Source organism: Microtus oregoni, unplaced genomic scaffold (assembly GCF_018167655.1).
Source record: "Microtus oregoni isolate MIOR12 unplaced genomic scaffold, Mior012 000001F_ref0000356, whole genome shotgun sequence".
Lineage (NCBI taxonomy): Eukaryota > Metazoa > Chordata > Mammalia > Rodentia > Cricetidae > Microtus > Microtus oregoni.
The window spans coordinates 16,449,303-16,472,624 of NW_024543060.1; the positions used below are offsets into that span (position 1 = coordinate 16,449,303).

A 23,322-nucleotide genomic window follows, 5' to 3' on the forward strand; every position below is an offset into this window, starting at 1 on the left:
CCCTGGGTGTGAGGCTGAGATACGTAAGGAACCAAAGAAATGAGCAGCAGACCTGCTGAGCTTCAGTGATGACAGGTGGGCCAAGTTTAGAAATTAGACGGGGACGGGGTGTGCACTTGTATGTATGTGTCTGTGTGTGTGCCAAAGCGAGTGAGCTGAATGGCATCTAAGCGTTTTCTAGGCCAGTGGCGGGTGGCGATGAGAGCTCCTGAAGTTGCTGCGTACGATCAGGGCCATAGCGAGTCACAGTTGTGTCTCCAAGTAAATGAGTGACTGCACACAAGGGAGATGGCCATAGTGTCAACCACGGCATGGGCAACGCACTTGGGGAACGGCGGCAAGTGTGTCCAGAGAGGGGAAATGTACCAGGAATATCTTCACAGAGCAGGCAGAATTTGAAGTTGGTGGGATGAACAAGATCTCTCCCAAGTCAGAAATGCTTATAAAGGCAGTGGTGAACCAGAGGCCGGAGCGCATAGAACAAAGATGCACAGGAAATCCAGAGGATGTGGCTTGGTCACTTTGTCCCCAAAAGCAAGGTGACAATGGAGAGTACCTCGACCAGACGATGAACCCCCAAGGCTGTTGCTGGCATTGGTTGTTCTGTAAAGGGTAGAGAGAGGCTTTCACAGCTGTCTGAGGAGGGGAGAGCTGTGATTGGTTCTCAGGGTTTTGGAGCCTGCCTCGTGTGTTTTCACGAGGATGGGATGGTCTTGCTGAAGAAAATGAACCAAAAGCTGCCCATAGCCAACTGTAGGAAGATTGGAAATGGCATTCTGTGCTTTGTCTGAAAAGCAGGACATGCGCTTCCAGCCACCATCCCTGTCAGATCTGAGGACTCCTAATCAGCTGCAGTTGCCCCTGAATTACCCCTCTCCAGTCACTGGATGTTGCCTGCTGGCTTTCTAGTTACCGCCCAGGGGCTCCAAGAAGGCCCATAGTATAGGCATTAATACCCAGACAGAGGCTGTCCCCTCAATGAGAAGCATACACGATGCAAATTCAGCCTGAAAAGCATTAGGTGAGTACAGGATGAGAAAGAACGTGTTGTACAACCAGGCATGCCCATTGGAATAATTACTTTTTCTGTTAGCCTCAAGTGATTTTTGTGGCACCACCCTGTGGTCTCCGTGACCTGACGGTTTTCAGGTCCTGCTAGCTCAGTCAGCAGAGTGTGAGACTCTCAAGAGGGGTTCACGCGTGGCCACGCCTTACTTTTGTACTACATGGAGGAAGTTAGTGACTGTTTGGCAGCTATACTGTGTTATTTTTATGAAGCGAACATCCTAAGTGCCAATTGCATGTATAAGGTACATGGCATTTGCCTCTGCTCTTGGAGGATAGCAGATTGGGATGTCAATTTGCTGGAGTAATTTGTGAGCCTTGCCATTTCAAAAATGTATATTTATATAGATGAGTATAATTTACAGAATTCAGAAGCTGTGCTTTTGCCAAGTCCCGTGTGATCCCTGGGGGAGAGAGCAGATTGGAAATTTTAATAGATGGCTCTTCCAGCAGAATGAACTAGCTGCAGGTACGTTTTAGGCCAGAGTCAGGTAATACCAAGCTTGACAATTTCAACCCAAGCACAGAGTCTAGAATATAAACAGCATTTAATTGCTTAGGAAATTGGCTGCCTCCAAGAGGAAATCCACTCTCTGCTCCTCAGAACCCTGTAAAGCCAGGCAGGGGGAGCCAAGGAAGCTGTCTCCCTGAAGGTGATCTCACTGACGCGAGGATATAAAATGCCGTCAAGATGGAAGGTGTAGAAACCTGTCTCGGACAGGAAGCGTAAATGCAATCTAAGATACCTAATTGGACTTTAATCTGTTTCAGTCAAGTCTTTATTATGACCTGCAAGGCTTTCCACATAGGTGCATAGAGTAGGTGTGTTGGGCAAATGAAATCCTTTCTCTCTTCTCCAAGTATTTGAATATGTGGGCATCTTGCATCTTTGGCCATTAGGGCTACTAGGCCTGGCCGCAAATGAGAGAAGTGGATTATGGTCAGCCTGCTGCCAATCAAGGAAGAAGTATTTGCTAAGTGTTTTACAAATAAATACCTGGCACTGGGTACTGGTATTAGGTGCCGGGGGAAGAGAAAAACACCATGCCAGCTCCTGCCTCATGGAATTTAGGTTTCTCGGGCAATAGAGGAAACGGCCATCCATCTTACTCTTGTTCTGTGCAATAGTGGGTTGTGACAGTATGCGTACTGTTAGCAGTGATGTGCACCATCATGCATAGCAACCACAAGACACTTTCTCTGCAGAGACAGGCAAACCAGTGAAACCACCAGCGTGAGAGAAGGGGGCATCTTTGGGAACCATAACCGGATGGTAACCCACCGGCTGCTTAGCTCCCCGAAGCCAGAGCAAACACTGAGTTGTCACTCGTGGTACTTGAGACACATGGTCACCAGGCATCGGTTTCATTAATACAAATTCTAAACCAGAAAAGCAGCAGGCACCCTGCTGATTAAATGGACACTGTTGGGAGACAGCGCAGCTTAATGAAGACTGACTGGGAAGTAGCCGAGCAGGGACCGGAAGTTTACGGCCCGGCTTTGGGAAAGTGAGAAGGGGCTCGATAGAACCATAATTACACTTTATTGGAAACGGTGGCACCAGGCAGGTGCGGTAATGAATTCCAGTGTTTCTATCACAGACCAGGCAGCCCTGAAGGGACCTAGGGTCTGGGCCGCACAAGGAAGAGATTGATTCCACCACGAGGAAGCCTTATATCTTCATCCGCTGGAGGTTTCTCTGGGCAAAAACATTTTCAAAGTTTTCCAGTCCTTTCTCCCATCCATCTCTCTCTTTCTTTGGTGTGTATCGAGGAAACTTTGGACGCAGTTCTCCAACCAGTGCCCTTGGGGTCCCCTCATGTGTCACTGAGAACTGAGTTTCCCTGCGGTTGTGCTCATAATTTTCAGAGGACTGGGCTCATACGGACGTAGAGTATGGCTAGCGTCAGTAGGCCGGAGCGGAAGTGGTGCTGGCATCCTGTAGATGGTTGTCAATATTTATGGCTCTATGAAAGTAAAAATCGATAACGCTGTGAGCCAAGTGGACATTCCATTAGCTAACACCAGGAAAATACGGTGCGCAGGGAGCCTCCCAGAGAAGCACCTTCTGGGCGTGATCGACCTCCATAGAGGCACGAGGGGCCATTTCATTTAGAAACATTTTGCTTGGCCCCGCAGCGGAAATAATCAGTAGACTTTCATTTTGCCCTTTTAATTTACCCATTTTTATAAATACCGAATAATTGAGGAGACTGCGTGTTGGGGCAGAGGGGGGCATTAACCACTTGCGTAGCCTTTATGAGCTATTCTGGCTAACCAATGCTCACACAGTTAAGCAGTTAGAAAGCACATACTTCTCTGGGCCAAATTCTCCTTTGAACTAGTTTTCACAACTTACCATGTCTGCATCAATGAATGAGTTAAACAAAACCATTGGAACATGCCCAGTTTGTATGTGCACCGTGGTCGTGATGTCTCTGCCACAGAGTCTGTAACAGCCCCAAAGGTGCAGCTTCTTGGAGCAATGGCTGACACCATCCTAGCAGCCTGCAGAAGGTGGTAACACTGGGCAAATCTTAATCAGCCTGGTAGGTGGCTGATGATTGGGGACAGGCACCACGAGCATTGGGGAGTTTCCTTCTCCTTTGTGTGCTAAGGGAGATCTGGCACCAGGCAGGCTGAGAGCATGGGGTAAGAAACTGAGGAGGGCTGTTGTGTGTTGATTGATGGCTGGGTCTATAAAAGGATCATAGGAGAGGTTCCATGATTGAACAGAAAGGTGGAAAACATTAAGATGATATTCTACAACACTGGATTTTTTGTTGCTGTTTTTGTTTGTTTGTTTGTTTGTTTTCTCGAAGAAATAGACACATACTGATTTCTGGCTATGTCAGTAGCTGGAAATTCTTCACGTAATTTGCTTTACAAACATTTCAGCTTCTACGGAACAAAAGCCCCTGGCATTGCTGTAGAGAAGAATGATTTGCCTCATTCATTTCCATGATTTATGCCCCCCCCCAGAGCTGTAAAATGGCCTAGTCAGACAAGCGAAAGTACACACCCCAGTGAAGGTGTGTGTGAAAGTGCCGTGTGGTGTGCTAGTCCACACCCAGTATCTCTCCGAGGGATCCACAGTGACCTCTATGCCGGTTCCAGGTCTCGGATGACCTTTCTCTTTCCTGGTTGGCAGCGACAATTCGTCTTTCGTTGAAAGTGGGGATTTAAAAATCACATCAGATCCTTTCAAAACTCACTTAAATTTTAGTTACTACTTTCCATTTCAAGTTTGTATTATCTCTTAACTTAAATTAGCGTCTACCCATTTTACCTGGCTTTCCCCGAATCTTTACTTGCAGTACGCCTGAGATGTCTAACATAGGGGTAAAATGCAGTCACGACTGGCGCGCGGGGGGGGGGAGGGGGGGGGGTTCCTGAGAAAAGCTGAGTTTGCATTTTTAACAAGCTCTCAAAGATACTTTGATTTGCGGACTTTGAAGAGCAGATTTTACCCTGCTGGCGATTTTAATGCCTGCTGTGTAGCAGGTGTTTATCAAACGTAAAGAAGATGCCGATGCCGCACAAGGTCTAAAATAACCCCAAGAAAAAGGTGGCACGGATTCAGTTGTAACACTGAACGACAAAGAGGAGCAGCATGATTAGTTAGCCCTCCAAAGCCAACACACTGCTATCGCCGCCCTCAAATTGAACATGCTTTCAAAAATGTTTTTTTAATCAACTGAAATCCAGCTAGACATTTGGCTGCCACCAGTACCTTCTGCTTGTCCTAGAATGTCCAACCTCACTCCCAACTTTCATCCCCAATGCTGACCTCAGAGGCCTGTTTCTCTGTCGTGAGAACATTTACCTTTCTAGTGAACAAGGACATACATGAAAATCCCCCTTAACACAAAATTACACGTCTTATTATCAACTGTTAAACTGTGTGCCTTTTACTCCATGGCTTTGGGTCTTGTCTAGTATTAACCAGTACGTATCTTTGAGAAATAGATGAAGTGTGAACTGGAAACAGAAAGCAGAAAGTGTCCAGAGGGTTGCAGTGGGTTTGGGAAGTTTCGTTAGGACAGCAGCTCCTCAAGCTGGAGGTGAAGGGTAGGCGATCATCACTGCACAGGTGACTATGTCAGTGGCGTTCATAGGGAATGGCAGAACCACAGCAGAGGCCCTCAGTTCGTGCCCAGGTGCCAGGGAAATCTCCCTTACAAAGGTGACGAGCTGAATCTTAAAAAAAAGAAGAGTAACAGCCGGGCAGGGGATGGAGAATAATACAAGAGGCACCAGGACAAAAGCACAGAGGCCGTATCCACGGTGCCTATCAGAATGGGCTTGGCAAGGAAGTGTATTCTAGAAACTCTAGCTGGGGAGGGAGGCTGACAATTGCATTTCCAGTAGCTCAGGCAGAGGGGTGTGATGTGGTGAGCTCCTTCTTGGAACACGCTGAGTAATGTGGGATGGGCAAATGGTCCACACCCCTCCTCCGCTCGTTCCCAGCGTGGTGCTGCGGAAAGGCACGCGTGACCCATTCTAACTTCTAAACGTCACTCTGCTCAGAGTTGCGCCTCAGCGTGGGCACGGAGAGCACTCGGAAGTTTCCGAAGTGCGGTTTCGAAGAGATTTTTATGGGCAGCGTTAATTTCCTTCCACATGAATAGCTTTAATAACGCGGCCATCTAAATCCTGTTTAAATTAGTTTATATTGTTTTCTGCTTTCTCGGTGATCTTTCCGCTGAATGTGAAATTGAATTTACAGTTGTGAATTGAAAACGACCATCCTCAGTATGCTCCAGCAGCCACCCAGCAGGGGTGGCTGAGTCGGTGCTAATAAGTATAAATTAAAGTCACTTCTAATGTGGTAACAAATGTTGACTGGCATTTCTGAGCGTGCCCCCACTAACGTGTTTTAAATTTAATGTGAATGCTAGCTAGGACATCAATCATTGCTAACCTGCCAGCTTCAAAGGCAAACTTGGATGATGAACTTGGGAGTTTTCAGAACTTTATACTTCTCTTAAATTAGCGGGCTTCAGCCACCAATACTAGCTAACAGGTGAGAGAGCCTCTTACAGTTTCAGTGCCGGGTGTTCTGTTGCCTAGCCCTGGCGATGGTATTTTCCCTCTGAAAACTATGCATTTGCTGCTCCTTGCAACTTAAGATCAACTCGTGTGTCAGTCATAAGAGTGAGGGCCGTTGAGACCTGGTTTTCACACCGCACAAGATTGTGATTTCTACCATGTATGTGTGTTTTCTGGCAGAAGTTTCTACACTTAATGTAATAACCAGGAGTGAGATTTGGGGGAAAGGACCCATGTACCAAGAGAAGAAAACTGAGCCAGATGGGCAACCCTGCTCCTTCTTTTCTGCTTTTCTTTATGAGAGAAATATATATCTCAGCAGTAAAGGATTCTCCCTTTTCTTGACCCTGTGTAGAGGCTTAAGTCACAGCAAGGGTAAAAATATAGCACATGCAGTCAGTGTTCTTTTCTGTGATTATTTTTTTACAGGGGAAAAAGGATTTCTTATAAGCATCGGGTTTATTCCTGCCGTCTGTCCCAAGGTCCATTCTCCTAACATCTATTGGCAGGGAGAGACGGGGAGAGTGTGGAGGGAGGCAGGATTTATTCTGGCTCTAAGAGTCGCAGTGGGCCTCTCAGAAACATAATGCTAAATTATGGGCCTCTCCATGGGCCGAGTGTAATGTTAAGTCGTGTGATGGATTTTATCTTACACAAGCCTCTTCGGCCCATGAAATGAGATAAGAAACCACTGCAGCTGGAGTTCACGGAGGGTTGAACTCGCCTGAAACCCCAGAGTTAACACAATTGCATGAGTCAGCATGGGTATTGTGATGGTGCTCTGTGCTCAAGAATCAAAGGTTACAAAGAATCTGTGGTCTCCATGTGAGTGTGCCTCTCTCTGCTAGTTACCTACCCCTCCACCCATTCAAGGGTGAGCACAGGTTTGATCCAATGGTGGGGCTGGGGGAGGGCTTTGATCCCTAAGCCCAGGAGGAAACACTGTACTGTGACTTGTCCTACATCAACAAGAGCAGCTCGGAGTCTAGAGAGGGAAGACCAGGCCCCTCTATCGGATCCTAAGCAAGGGGAGGCCTGCCCCAATGTGCCAAGCATGGCCCTGGGCAAGACTAAAGACATGGCACCTGGCTAGGGAGGAGGCCTCAGAAAAAGAGGACTGGAGATGGCTTAGGCAGCATCCTGGAGGTTTTACGGAGCAGTCCACAACTAGCATACTGATAACGGGGCAGTGATTGATTTTTCTTTTAATCATGCTAAACAAAAGTAAAATTGCCTTCCCTTCTGTCCACCTGGAGTATGGGCGTGTTTATAAACCTGAACAATACAGGAGGGCGCTCTGAAAGACAGGGCTGTGGGAGGCGAGGAAGTGGGTAAGTACCCAGACAGTGAGGGTACCCGTTCTGCTCCCGATCTCGAGAATGAAATGTTGGAGAATGCTGACCTTCCTCGGTAAACAAGGGTACTTCGCTATCACGTTGCTTAGAAGCAGAAACAAGGGAACGTTCTCCCCCACCCACGGGGGACTTAGAAAGTCCATACAGAGCCTTTAGCAGTGGTCACATCGATTGATGTTGTAGTGGCTGGCATACAACTTCCAGTTGTAATTGACTTAATCACCCTCACACCTGCCTTCCTCCACCTCCCAGCTGTACAGCCGTTCCCAAACAAGCAAGCCTATTGGTCGTCTTTGAAATTAGCTTTATCATTGATTTACATACGCAACCTCCTTCCTGGCCTCCTCCTTTACCCTGAGGTTCAAACCAAGTCCAACCTGGCTTTCCAGTGCTACCCTCAACAAAAGCTGACCACCGCAGGGAACACACTCCCTTGTGTAGGAAACTAGAAAATATTCAATTTTTCATTGTAATGAATCTATTACATTAAACTAGAAATGAGGTTACTTTGGAATTTCAGTAGAACAAGAAATGACATTATTTCTCTTGCCTGCTTTGGGTACAGTAGCTGGTAGTACACGAAGGTTGTAAGTGAGTTTTCCTGTCATCCACACATTGACACTAACCTAGCTATCTGTATAAAGAGCAAAATAAATAAATAAATAATATCCTGTCATGTAGTATTTCTGATAAAGAAATAGGGTAAAGGACAAATAGGTTCCTAACAGTTTTTTGAGCCCATCTTAAGAGAGCATAATCTAGGTTTGATATGAGAACGGGGTGGCAAATTATAGCTAAAGGTGCCCAGGACAGCCACGCTCACAGAGAGGCAGCTGAATGAGCAGCGCTAGGTGACTCTGTGGAACCAGAGGAATGGGGGAAAAGATAAGCCATGGAGTGGCAGAGCTTTCCCAGAGAAAGCTGACTTGCTGAGGTGGGAGCAAGGGCTGCCCAGGGAGGCCTCACGTGCTTTGAGAAGAACACGTGATGAAATGGCCCTTTCTTGCCTTCGCCCTCCATTCCAGACGACAGCAAGTTTTCGGAGGCCATCACGGTGCTGCTGTCCTGGATAGAACGCGGGGAGGTGAACCGGCGCTCAGCAAACCAGTTCTACTCCATGGTGCAGTCGGCCAACAGCCACGTGCGCAGGCTCATGAACGAGAAAGCCACCCACGAACAGGAAATGGAGGAAGCCAAGGAGAATTTTAAAAATGCCTTAACCGGGATCCTCACTCAATGTAAGTAAAACCGTGGGGGGAGGGAGGAGCATCTCTTTTGTTATGGGTTGGCCTTTCCTTTTGTGTTCTCATGTGGGGGTAAGTAGTTCAGAAGTCCCCCCCCCCCCGTTTTATTCCATACTGAATGGTACACCTCATACCTGATTCACGTTCTGTGGCATGTGGAGAACACGGACCCTGCCCTGAGAGCTTGCTTCTCCAGGTGAGCAACATTTTGGTAGCTTTCCCTCGGAACACCACCCGTGCGCCCCCAGGACAGGGCAGTCAGGTGCACGTGGTTTTTGGATCCACCTCAGTTCACACCACACCTGCAGGGCAGCCTCTGTCCAGCTGCAGGCTGTCCACGCAGACCTGTATGTCCACTTGGGGCTGTTGTTAAAGAATAGGTCTTGAACGTGTTCTGGGGCTCTGTTTAGAGAGATGGTACCATCTGCAAACACCCCTTTCGGGGTCCTTAATCGGTGAGCTTTGGCTGTCTGCATGGGTGACTCAGGAGTAGACTTTCATCCTGTCTTCATTCGGGAAGCAAATTGCCTTAAACACTTAATGCCAGTGATTTTTCGTGTCTAGATCCTGAATTGATGAAGGAGCCTAAAGGGAGCTTTCTAATAGAACAATAGTCTCAGTAATTACCCCGGGACGCTATTCAAAAAAGGGGGCGTCCACTTTTCCTGTGGCACTCTGTGTCTGTAGTTAATGTCACGGCAGTACAAAACAGCTTAGCAGCTGATGGTCTGTCGCTTGGTGAAAGCCGTTGTGTGTCACTCTAGCGAGGCTATGCTCCATTCCAGGTGCAGGGGTCCACACAAGACAGCAACGCATGCAATTTCCATATTCATTCTGAAGATAAGTGTCTTTTGCTGTGATCTAGTGTGCCAAAATGGCGTCACCCCTTTCACCAGTGCAAACCTAAGGGATAAAGTGTCTGTTAGGATAGGAAGACAGGGAGCAGTGACAAGCCAGAATCTTAGGTCTGAAAGCATCTTCTGGGACTTTGTTGCCAACAGACAGTTCTTGCAGCAGCACAGAGTAAGTACCGTGCAGTGAATCCCCAAACGTAAACTGGTAAGTCAGGTGCCCAGTATCAGAGCACTCTGCCTTTAAAGAAGAGGACTATGGGAAACAGGAGTTCTCCTTCTCTCACTGACCCACATCATATTAGCAGAACTCATCAGGACTGAACAATGGCCTCTGACCCAAGTGTGTAGGTCCAGCAATAGTAGAGTTGGGGTTGAGAGATGGAGAATAGAGAACGTTAATACTGACCCTTGCTTTGAGAGGGGGACCTGAATCAGTGGCCAGAGAGAAGGTAAGAGTGGGTTCACAGGAGAAACAAGGAGAGAAGAAAGGATACATCATCTCAAAAGAACATTTCCTAGGGGGTTATGGTGGGAAGCCGTGCACCCACATATTAGAGTGATGACTGCCCACTTAGCTTTTCTCAGAGGACTTGGTTCTAACCAACTTCCTGTCTGTGTGCAGTTCACTGTCTCCTTTTGCAAGAACTCAGCATTTGACAAGAGCTGTAAAGCCAAGAGGGAGTGGGGGGGAGGGCTATGGGTTAGCATAGGAAAGAACCATGTTTTCCATGACAAAGGTATTAAAAAGAGACTAGTTAAAATGGGACTGGAAAAGTAAAACCAGCCTTCCTGTCATTGTGCAGGTGAAAGGCATCCATATTTGAAAGAACTGAGAGATAGATAGGGTGCAGTGTGTGGCATCAGTGGGGCCCCATGGTGGGAGAGCTCAGGGTAGGCCATTCAGCCTTGGAGCCTCCACTGGGATGCTTGAGCTGGGAGGAACACACTAGGATAGGTGCTCAACCTTAAGGAATCCACACAGTTGCCATCCTGGAAGCCCTGTCCAGCGGGAATGGCTGTCAATACAGCTCTTTAGTACCTCGGCTTAACTGAACTCTTGTTTTCAATCTCCCAACCTTTTCCCTTGCATGGCTTTCCTTTCCCATTTGAATGAATTCTTTGATCGAAATCTTCTCAGCGCTTTGCACACTATCTCCCCACCAACAAACCCATCTCAAGGCCATACGTAAGGAACCCTGTTGTTTCTGCCTGAAAAAGCACAGCCCATGTGACACAATTGTTTCATTTTGGTGGCCACAAGCCACTTTCATATTTTTCCTTGCTCAGCTTGCTCGTTTTCATTACAAATCTTCATCAGCGTTCATATTAATCACCAGACAGCTGAGTCCATACTAGGCTGTGTTGAGATTTCCTCTGCCAACTGAATTGATGCAAAACTCTTCACTTTAGCTTCAGGCAGACTCTTTGGTCAAGGGCAGAGAGCACCCACTTTCTTCACCAAAATATCCCAAGACTGGTCTGTAGGTTCTTCTCCTCCGAAACCTCTTGATCCCCACAGTTCATCCAATCATTACAGGACCTCTGTCCTTGTACTACTTTGGCCCATTAAGCAGTGCTTAAAGCATTCCACTGCTTTCCGAACCTAAACTCCCAAAGTCCCTATCACTTCAAACATGGTCAGGCCTAGCACAGCAATACACCAGTCCCTGGCACCAGCTTCTTAGTGGTTCAACTGCTTGGAAGAGACCATGACCTTGGAAACTCTTACAAAGGAAAACATTTAATTCGGGTATCTCGCTTACAGTTTAGAGGTTCAATCCGTTACCATCATGTTGGGAGCATGGCCGCATACAGGCGGACATGGTGCTGTCAGTAAGCTGTGAGTCCTACATCTTGCAGGCCACAGGAAGTCAACTGAAACACAGGGAAGTATTCGTAGCATAGGACTCCTCAAAACCTGCCCCCATAGTGACACATTTCCTTCAACAGGGCCATACCCACTCCAACAAAGCCACACCTACTAATAATGCCACACCCTATGAGATTTTGGGGGCTAATTACATTCAGTTATTACACCGTGCGTGCCTCACTGGTCCCAACAGACTACACAAGGCCACGCCCAAAAATACGAAAAGTGGGAGATATAATTCTTGGCTGGTCTGCTGATAACCGGAATAAGCTTGAGTTGCTCACAGTAAGGAAGAGAAAGTAGCTCCTGGAGAGTCATGTCCTTTCCTTTCCAGTTCCCTTCTCCCGTTCCATCTGATAGACAGCCGAGCCCCCACAGGTAGCTTCCTGTTGCTCTCTACGTTCTAGTCATGTTTCCTGGCCATCACAGCTCTCCAGCCTCAGCATAATTCCCCCCTGAACTGGCTGTGGCCATCTCCACCAGTCTTATGCTTCCTGAGTCCAACAAAGCCATCTCCTGCCTCCGGGCTTTCATGAACTTGATCCCCTCTACCTGCCGTGCTCTTCCCTACTATGCATGCTGGACTCTTCCTCATCCTTCAGGCCTCAGTCGAAAGGCCTCCCCTTCTGGTGGTCATTCTTGTCCACCTTCTTCTGATGGCGTTTCCATCACAGTACCTTGACAACACTTACCCAGGTGTGAGACAGTTGGCTAGGTTTTGATAAGGGTACTAAGAAGGGACATCAGAGTCATAAGAGACATATTAGGGAGGGAAGGAATTAGTAAGCAATGGGTTAAACTGTGAAACAGGTGAGAAGAAAGCCTGAAACGGTACAGACATCGCTCATAGCTGTGTGCAGTGCACAACCTGAAACGGTACATGCAGACATGGCTCATAGCTGTGTGTGGTACGCACCTGAAACGGTACATACAGACATCACTCATAGCCGCGTGCGGTGCACACCTGGAATTCCAGCACTGAGGAGGCTGAGGCATGGGTGGAGCCATCCTAGACTAGATAAGACCCTGTGTCAAAACAGAAAAGGAAGGAGGGAATAGAAAGGGGGAAACTTTTTATAGGTAACAAGGTTTCAACCTGCATATGTGATGAATCACATAAATCCAACAAAGCTTGCTGGCTGTGGTCTTAATGTAAATCAGTATGCCAGACCATAGTTATGAGGCTAGGGGCTATTAGAATGGCTGAGCAAAGGTCAACAGAGAAAGTGATGCTGGACTCCTCCTGTGTATAACCTTCTAATCACCTTTAGGTTTGTCACCTACTTACCCATCACCCTTTGGGAAGCTTAGCTCTGCAGTTTGGTTCTCAGTAGTATTTCAGCGATGGGCAGTTGTCAACAGCCTATGAAAACCCCAGCTGATGCTAACAGCTCTGTGCTGGCTGAGGAATGCATGCCCCATCTGGACCCTGGAGTGATTCAGCTGTGTCCATGAAAGCCAAACTCTTCCGGGATGACTTAAAGACAGAAATGATATTATGTGTGCAGCCCGAGCTAGAATTAAACAGAAGAGGAGGGTTGCATGACTCCATGAACAAGGTTTGTGACATCTCGTCACTTCCCTAGGGGACTGTACTTGACCTGTGGCCATGGATGTGCAGTTATCAGCTGAGGACCTCAGTCTGTCCTGGCGTGGCACTGGGGCTTTCTCTTCCCTTGAGCCAGCTAGAGTCGATCTCGCCTGCTAGTTAGAAGAGAAGAGGGAATATTGGCAGGCCTGGCGAGTCTAGTCTCAGGTCGTCTCATCCTCAGATCATATTTGTCTCACCTTGTTGGCAATTTCTTATTCCGTCTGTTTGGCAGAACTTCCCACATTTTTCTATTCATAGACTTGGGAGGTTTTGATCTTTGCTTTTAAAATATGTATGCGTCCTGGGAACTCCCAACAGGCCTGCCCACTTTCAGTTTATCAGTCGGTCCTAAGCAAAGCTTGTCATTCCAGAGATCTGATAGAATCAGTTTATCAGTCCAGGGAGCATGCGCCAACACATTCACGTATTAATATGCAAGTCAAGATGATCAGTTATGCAAACCTTGCTCCAACACATACACATCTCATCAATTAAACATTCCACGGCTTTCCTTCTTGACTACTTTTCCAACAGGCTTCCTGCTGCAAAGGAAAAGGGGCAGAGTGGAGGAGGTAAATGAGAAAGCAGGTAGCAGTAGAAAGGGGCCTGTTAATAGTGAACGAGGGATGCATGCCTCAAATACAACAGGTATGAATGAAAACTGAAAACCATAGTGGCAAAGATAGTGAAGGCCAAGAGTCCTGCTTCTAGTTGACCTTCACTCTCTGACCCTTGGCCATCTGGATCATTTGTTTTCTAGTTAGAAACTGAAATACATAGTTCTAACATACCCTCTTCTCACCCCACTCCACCCACCCAATGCTCTGCTATCTCCTTGCCTGAAAGACTTCTCCTTACCAGATTCAAAATCCTCCACCATTCGGGCTTCCTCCCTGAATCCCGTCAAGTCTGGTGGGACCCACAGCCATACTCTCTGCATGAGTCTTTAAAACCTGCTAATTATTTTATGTGCATCGATTTTTTTGGTTCTTCTAGAATGCTTTTGTGCCAGAGATGCAGGCCATGTGCACTCACCTCATTCTTACCTCACCACAGCACACCTGAACTTGGCACTGTTGGTGAGAACACACGGATGTCCCGAGTACAGGTGTCCGTCATTGACCAGCAGTAGAGGGAAGCACTGTCTGTAGGAGCACGCACGTGCACACGCACGTGCACACACACTCAGAGTCCTGACTACAGTATCTATCTATTGTTGACCAGTTATAGAGGGAAGCGCTGTTTGTAAAAAACACAAGTCCTGACTCTTGAGTATTCATCATTGCGAAACTGGGGTTGAAAACCAGTAACATCAGAACATAGTATGAAGGTTTTGGGGTGTGTGTGTGTGTGTGTGTGTGTGTGTGTGTGTGTAAACTGTGATCTCAAACTAACTTAACACTAATAATGAATTCTCTTTAAACTAGAACACACAGAATACATGTACGTTATGAGATAGTAGGATTATCTTATTCTTGCTAGTCTTATTTTAGCCTGGAGACTGTAAGAGTCTCGGCCATCAGGCAGTCTAGACTTGTACACTTAGGAGAGAAAGTGGCACCAGCCTCATCTCCAGTCTTCGGAACAGCAAACGACGTAGATGCTTTTGACTGGGTCTAAAGAGACCCTGGCTCTAATCTCAGCTCAAGCAGTAATTAGCCATATCCCTCCCAGGAGACTCTTCTAAGCCCTTGAGTCTCTGCGTCCTCCTTTCTGTGATGAAAAGGTTTGCCCAGATGATCCCCTGAGTACCATCCAAGCACCATAGCCCTTACCACATGAGCAACTGAGACCCTTGAGCAGTTCCGGATCGCTAAAGGCAGGAGGGCTGGCAGGACCCATGAGATGACCGGTTCGCCTCAGGAGCAGGCGGTCATCCCTGCATGCACACCAATGCCTCACTGTGGTGGCCACCTCCATGGAACTGCTGTGTGGATCAGAAGCCACATTGCCACCATGTGAACATGCACTCAGAGCCCTGCAGGTGCCAGTGCTGGTCAGAGTTATTGTCAGAGACAGCTCTGCAGTGCCCTGACACCCCCTCCGCCCATGTCCTCATCTGTTTTCCCGGCTGGAGTTGTAAAAGCCTCTGCTGTTGGGATGAATGATTAGCATCATCCCACAAATATTTACTGGAGCGCTGTTAAGTGCCAGGTCATATGCTAAGTGCTGGAATGAAGGATGAGGGTTTCTGACCTCCGTGCACACCGTGGTCCCCCTTATAGGCAGATTGGTGTCCTCCCCCACATTTCTTCTGCCTCAAAAGCTCTCTCTGAAATCACATCCTCCTCAGAAACATCTCAGGCTAAATGTTTTTTATTTCCACCAAGGGAAATTTGCTTCCTGTGTCCCCTGCTGTCGAAAAAGTTTTATGAAGTGTTAAAATGTTTTCCCATGTCTGTAGAAGCCTTCGCCATTGCTCATCCAAGGGAAGGGGGTAAAAAAAGAAATCTCCGTAATGCCTTAGCAACTTGACAGCTTTTCCATTTCTCCTCAAAATCATGCTGATAGCCGTTATTTACTAATGCAGTAGACACTCAAATATTATTTCTACTGTAAAGGAAAAAAAAGAAAAGAAAACACACCCTTTGATCTTAGGGAATAAATATCCAATGGAAATAATGTTGTATGAAGGCTTCCAAATGAAGGCTGAGCACCAAATGTTCTAATTCTCACAATACCCAAACGGACAGAAGATTTGAAACGTTTGCCACAACGGAGTGGACCCTTTTTTAGGATCTTTCTTTTTAATTTTTACCAAAAATACAATTCTAAGTTTAAAATAAATTTTAAACACACACACACACACACACACAGAGTGAGAAAAATTAAGCCTTACTCTCTAGAACAAACAAGAACTGGGGAAGGCTCCATTTTGAGATTCCATGTGCTCTATTGGCACAACGAAGCAACTCAGGGAAGACAGCTTTTATCTAGTACTAAGACCTAATAGCTTGATAGGCCCCCAGCCTGGGCACCAATCAAAAGGCGGATGCCAAGTGTGGAGCGGGACATATCTGTCAGCGGGTTAGGGAACAGATCTTGGCTGCTTTGGACAGACAGAAGCCACACATTTTTTTTTTCTCCAAAATTTGTTTAAAAGGAAGACTTTCGAAGTGAGAACAAAGCACTGTGGGGCAGAGGATGTGCTCTTGAGGCAGAGAGAGCGTCTTTGCATCATTTTGCCAAAGGAAGAAATCATCCCAGGAGGAGAGTGGGAGTAACTGGAATGTGAGTGGATTTCTTCTGAGACCTAAAAAGAGCAGACACAATACCCAGGCAGCACGAGGTTTGCTGACCCTGGACCAGAGATTCCCAGCACTAGAGAGCAGAATAATAGTGCCTAGTGCAGTGTTCCTCAACCTGTGGGTCGTGACCCTTTCCCGAAGGTCTCCTAAAACCATCAGAAAACACAGATTATTTAAATTACAATTCGTAACAATAGCAAAATTATAGTTATAAAGTAGCAACAAAAATAATCTTCTAGTCGGGGATCAGCATAACACAAGGAATTATATTACAGCGTTACAGCTTTAGGAAGGCAGGGGCAATGTGAGAGAAGAACAAGGCCTGCCAGAGCCACTTGTTCAAGTGGGTTAGTGTCCCTTTAATTCTTGTGGAATCATTCAGAGCCGGTGGAGGCCCAGAAGAAAAATGAATCACTATTTGGGCATCACGAGGATGATAATACTCTCGGAATCTAGCCTTGTCCTCTCCTTCCAAGAGATGACTCTCCACAGTGCACCCAGCTGCTGAGACCAGGGCCGGTCTCTTGAGCCTGGATTTGTCTTGGTCATTGGTACAGGAAACTGCAAATGTGGGTGTTATCGGAATGTAAATGTGGTTGATCCGTGATCCTCTCCTTCTTCCGCCTGTCAAGAAAAGCCTGACGTAGTGTCTTCTGACCTGTGGTTGGCTGGGGAGAGGAAAAGAATCTGAGAAAAACGAAACCAACCAAGCAAACATAACATACAGGGAGGATAAACCAGAGAACAATTTAACAATGGTTCTCAAGATTAATAATCCAGACACCGCCAGGATCTTTTAATAACGATGCTCATGGAAAGATGGCAGAAGCCATGTCTGAGCATGCTCGTTGCAGCGTTATTAGTGGTAGACATTCCAGCAACTTCTGAGCTACAGCTTAAGTGAGACAGAGTAAGGCGGAGGATCAATTCTAGCGTTTTATGAACAGGCCAGAAAGCTGCACACCTGTGCACCGGATGCATGCATACCGTCTTATCCTGCTGCCTATGCCAGAATCTGCCGGCATCCTTGGCTGTTAGAGAGAGAAGCTGGGGAAGGGGCTCACGCTTGGAAGATAGTCTTCCTTCTCCTTTGGTTTCCTTTATGTTGCGTACATATATTACTTTTGTTGAATCAATAGTGGAAATCTAGTCAGGAAATTTGCTGGATTTATAAAGCCTCGAAAATGCTGTACATTGTACGGAGCCATTGCCTTTATAATCCCATTCATTTTTCTTTCCGCGCTTCCCAAAACACTGGGATGTGTGCACTTACATAGGAACCGCCCCCTCACACAGCTAACCAGGATAGCAAGGGAATGAAGAAAAGACAAACCCAGAGACGAGAGAAAAGCTGGAATTCCGTGGGCTGGGCTTTCTGACGGAGCCTCAGTGCCTGGGAAGTTCAGCGTGTTTATTATATGCGGTTGAACAGGGAGGCGCGTTCTCGCATACCGCCAAAGAGAAGGCAGCGTTATTACATACTGATACACAAGGACGTAGGGTTCTTATGAACAGCTGAACAAGGAGGCAGGCTTAGCTCCTCTCAGGAGGAGCAGGCTCTGTAGGGGAGGAGCCTTCTGGAAGGAGGAAGCTATGGCCGATATTCTCTGCATACACTCTCAACATTGGCAATTAAACAGAAGGAAGCCTTTGCCATTCCTCTGAGCCTCACCCCAGAAGGCTTTGCCACTCCCATGAAGCCGAGGCACAGGGGTCTTTGACATGGCCACACGTCTGTCAACAGAACACTTTCACTGCGACTTCATCCACTCCCTGCACAAGAGCATCTGCCGTCCACCTTACTGGACTAGGACGTGTGCAGATCTTTATGTCATTGTCTGCCTAATGTCCTTGTATTTATTTGAGCAGTTTGACCATCGCCTGCTTGCTTGGAATTTGCCAAACAAAGATCCTCCTGTTTTTTGAAATATTTTTGAGTTTCCTATTCCCTAAGAGAAACAGTTGTTTTGCCTCATCTAACCAGGAAGTTGAGAAATCAAGTCTGAGGCTGGCCTTTGGGGGTTCAAGTTTAGCAGGACTACAGTGAATTCAGTGTCACATGATGTGCTTGTGCGTCACCTCAAGGCAAAGCCCCCAACTGTCCCGTCATTCGTCAACTCTTTCAGATAGATAGGCCTGTCGTCGTGTTCTGCTTCCGTGGCCTCCTTCAGCTAGGCCTGTCATCGTGCTCTGCTTCCGTGGCTCTCATCCCAGCAGCTCCTCCTCTCAGGCACCAGCTCGGGTCCACTAGGGAGTCAGGAGTTTCAGCACCTGACCTACTGCCGCCTCTTCCATGTGGCCAATGCTCACTGCTCTCCTTGGGCATCTGTGACACCTCTGGGTGTCCGTCCTGAGACTGCAATCACTGATGGCATCCTCTCCCTGGCAAGTCTCCCACCTATGGCCAACCAAGATCATTTCTCCCACTCCATCAAAAGTCTCGTTTTTTTTTTCTTTTGTCCCCCCTTCCCATGAAGAATTCCCCACCCCTAGCCTTTAGCATTTAAAAACAACAATAACAAGCGAGGGGAGGGAGGTCAACTGTTTCATTTGATATGTGCCTTTGAAAATCCCTTCTGAGCTATTCATGGAGGATTTGGAAATGTGTTATCCCTTAAAAGCAGAAAAGGGAATTCTTCTGAAACCTACAGAGTTAAGGCTCTATCATGAGCCTGATAGCATTAAAAACAAAAATTAGGCTTGCAAGATTTTGTTTGAGGTGCTTTATGCAGCAAAGCCTGCTGCCTGGAAGAATGTAATCAGTTGCTCCAGATATTTGGGGCACTAAATGGATTTAAGTTCTTTTCACAGCTGTGTAGCTGGAACACGGGATATTGGAGGTGCTGGGCTGTGGGGGAGAAGCAGGGAAGGAGAAAGGACTGTATTCTTGCTAATACCTGCCTTTCTGTCTCGGTGCTTTCAATGCTTCTATGCCCCGTACGAAAAGTTCAGAGATCTTATAGAGCCCCAGAATCTGAGATCTGCACTGGATGCTCCACTTCCCCTCCAGGGGGCTTGTTTAAATGTCTGCATACGTGGCTGTCCTGGGCCCCTCTTCCTCTGGAAGACTAAAACAAACACCTCTCATGATAGAAAATCTTGGAACTTGTGGCCACACTCCATTCTTACTGAGGAAGCCCAGGGGACTGCCACTATCTCTCTCTAGTACCTCTGCCCTGGTGCTGGGAGATCCCTTGCAGGGGAGGATACTAGATAGCCAAGACACTGGAATTGGGTCCCCATACCCAGCAAGACCTCACGTAGCACGAGGTGATGCCAGAAGACTATGAAGGTGCACAGGGTGAAAGTGACGTGAAGAGAGGCGTAGAGGTGCTGAGAGGTGGAGACCTGCAGATAAAACAGCGAGCCACAGGTAGGGCCAAAGGCTGCTCTAGAAGGACAGAGGGCTGGGAAGGACAAACAGTAGCTTGGGCTGTGGACTCCCCGGGAGGCAGGAGGCTTCTACTGAGCTCAGCCAGGTCCAAGCACCACATACTGGATTGCCAAACCATGTATCCTTTTGCCATTTCCAGTCTTCCAGGTCCATCAGTGTCCCATATAGGACAGCCATGGACATCATAGCAGGAGAAACGACACAGAACAGCCCCCAGATTTAAAGATACTTTTACTTGGGGAAATTATATCCTGCTTGGTGGTGTCCCCTTAAATTGATCCACTGGAGATCACAGATTCTGATTTGCAACCAGTCAACTCTGCCATGAGAGTGCCTGCCACAGAAAGAATAGGGGGCGATGGGGAGAGCCAGGCTGCTAGACTGGTGTCCAGTGGCCCCACGTGGGCATTTTAACTGAAGTTTATTACAATTCCATGAGATTATAGGAGGGCATGTGCCTATCTCAGCAAGCAGCTTCCATGAAAACTGCATCAGGAATTTGACCTAAACGTTTAGTTTTAGACTCCTTTAGTGTGTATAATTCAATGGTTTTCAGTGTGTTCCCTTAGGCTCACAGGCACCATCATGGTCAGCTGTAGAACAGGGTCATCTCTTTAAACATTAATACACTGTCATCGTGACTGTCACCTCACTACTCCTTAGATCCTTCTCCCAAACCGGAGACAAGCACCTCCCTTCTATGTGGTTAGTTCCTTCTTCTGGACATATTCATGGAGGGAGCTGTCATCTGTGGTCTTGGTGATTGACTTTATTAACCAAGCATAGTTTTCTCAGGGGACATCTGCCCTTTAATAGGTATCAATACTTCATGGTCTTCCATGAATCTCTATTCTACACTGTGGTATGTCTAATTTTCAATTAATACATTAGTGTGTAATCTTTTCATATCCTCTTTGGGTATTCTGAGTAAGGCTACTATCAGTATATTTTAAAGTAGTTAATGAAGTTATTTTATCAAGAGAGAAATCTGTTCTACTCTCAGCATATGTCCAAACATCTGGGGATAGTGGAAAGAACAAAGGAAGGATTATAAACTATTTAGTTTTCAAGAGATGTTCTTATTTGTGTGTGTGTGTGTGTATGTGTGTGTGTGTGTGTGTGTGTGTGTTTCCTACATGTATGTCTATGCTCCACTTGATGCCTGGTGTCCATGGAAGCCAGAATAAGGAGTCAGATCCCCCCCCCCAGTCCTCAAGACCTCCTTTGCAGAAACAGTCTTTGTTGGACAACAACAGCTAAGAGTGTTTAAATTTTTTACGTATGGTTTCAGAGATACACAGGTTACACACACGCATGAGAGACTACCATAGAGTCATTCTGTATTCTTCTATCTTCACTAAAGACATTAGACATTGAATTTAACGTTCCACAATGATTTATTTCATGGATAAAAATTAATTAGTGTTCCTTTGATGTATGTTAAGGCTGTTTGCATGTCTTAGCTATCATGAACGTTTAGAATGTAACTCAAATGCATAAAACATATTGAAGTAATATGCAAATTTATCATAAAAATCTAAGTCAGATATATGAAAACCATTAAAAGATAGAAACACATTTTTCCTTCTCCTCTTTTTTTCTTCCTCTTTCTCATTTTCCCTCTTATCAGGGGTTCACTAACTGGCCCCCTGTCCTCAAACTCACCCAAGGTGTCTTTGAACTTTCTTTTTTTTTTTAATTGCTTTTATTGCCACTTTGGATGTCAGTATGGCAATTTCTCAGAAAATTAGGAAACAGCGTACCTCAAGACCCAGCAATACCTCTTTTGGGTCTATACCTAAAGAATACTCAATCATACTATAAGGACATGTGCTCAACTATGTTCATAGCAGCATTATTTGTCATAGCCAGAACCTGGAAAGAACCGAAATGCCCCTCAACCAAAGAATGGATAAGGAAAATGTGGTACATTTACACAATGGAGTACTACACAGCAGAAAAAATAATGATGTCTTGAAATTTGCAGGCAAATGGATGGAGCTAGAAAACATCATTTTGAGTGAGGTAACCCAGACCCAGAAAGACAGATATCATATGTACTCACTCATAAGTGGCTTTTAGACATAAAGCAAAGAAAAACAAGCCTACAACTCACAATCCCAGAGAACCTAGACAACAAAGAGGGCCCTAAGAGAGATATACATAGATCTACATGGGAAGTAGAAAAAAGAGAAGATCTCCTGAGTAAATTAGGAGCATGGGGTCCATGGGAAAGGGTAGAAGGGGAGAGGGGAGGCAGGGAAGGGTGTGGAGAAAAATATATAGCTCAATAGTTTTATTTCTCTTTCATCTCCAAGACCTAGGCCTCATTGGAAACAAGAGTACTATCTGATCTGTGCATTTCTAGTTAGCAGCTGCCTGGTACCTTATCAGACCCCAGGTGTGTGTTAAATGAAGGAATGAATGAATGAATTTACTTTATGGCCTTCAGTAAAGTAATCAGGTCCTCTCACTAACTGAGGCACATACCTGAGTGTATTGGATGTTTTCACCCTTATCCTGTACCATCCTGAGCCAGGTTCTGGCTTCTGTCCCCTCTCTCTACTCCTCATGTTCACCAGTGGTCCATCTTCCCTCCAAGCCTTCCTCCATTTGTGAATATGCATCATTTACTCCTTATGGTATCATCCTCGTTAGGAATCTTCTCTAGCAGATAGAAATTCTATTATCCCCACCCAAATACCAACCCTGAATGCCATAGCTTTTCCTCTTCGAAATGGGGCCAATCAAAGAGCTTTGCTGTTTAAAGCCATGGAGCCTCAGCGTCACCAGCCCTGCCTGTTGACTGTGTCTGAGAGGACTTCTGGCTTCTACAGGCTGATGCTCCAAGAGACAGCTGAATCACCAGCGATCCCAGCCTGCAGACAGACAAAGCCAGCAGAGAGGCTGGGTGTCCACCCCACGCTGCACACTGAGGGTAAAGGTCAGATGAAGATCAGCACATATCGTGGTTCAGGGTGGCAAACCTGAAAGCTTTCTGAGGCAGAACAGGTATGCCTCAAAAGCCAGGGAGAATGTAAGCCCCTGCTGCGGAAAATGTTCTTCTTAAAACCGATATAAACAGATTCGTAGTATAACATGAGTGTAGCACAAATTCTAATTGGTCTTAATAATAAAAGCCCAGCGTCAGATATTAGGGGGTGAAAGCTGAAAGAGCAGAGAAGCAGAGCAGCCAGCCACTGGTTCTCACCTCTCTGAAATCCTCAGCCTGAATGGGTATTCTGTCTCTACAAGTCCTCAGCCTGAATGCCCTGGGCTCCTGTCTCCTCTGCCTTATATTCCTCTCTCCACCCAGCCATATTACTTCCCGTCTCCACCTCCCTAGTGGTGAGCCACCGCTGCTTGGGTCTATTTCTCTTTTTGACTGATTCGATCTCTATTATTATTATTATTTATTTTTTTTATTGAAAAAAAATTTCTGCTTCCTCCCAGCCTCCCATTTCCCTCCCCCTCCCCCCACTCCTCTCCCCCTCTCCCCACTCCTCTCCTCCTCCCTTTCCAGTCCAAAGAGCTGTCAGGGTTCCCTGCCCTTTGGGAAGTCCAAGGTCCTCCCCACTCCATACAGGTCTAGGAAGGTGAGCATCCAGACTGGTTAGGCTCCCACAAAGCCAGTACATGCAATAGGATC

At 46.6% G+C, this 23,322-nt stretch overlaps 1 protein-coding gene across 7 annotated transcripts in view; it reads left to right on the forward strand.

Moving 5' to 3' along the window:
• Enox1 (ecto-NOX disulfide-thiol exchanger 1) overlaps positions 1 to 23,322 on the forward strand; it is a 563,193-nt gene that overhangs the window by 415,286 nt on the left and 124,585 nt on the right. For all 7 annotated transcript variants that reach the window (XM_041675367.1, XM_041675356.1, XM_041675382.1 and 4 more), the window contains one exon: positions 8,498 to 8,710. In XM_041675367.1, coding sequence (XP_041531301.1) covers positions 8,498 to 8,710 — 213 coding nt within the window. The remainder of the gene's footprint in view (positions 1 to 8,497; positions 8,711 to 23,322) is intronic.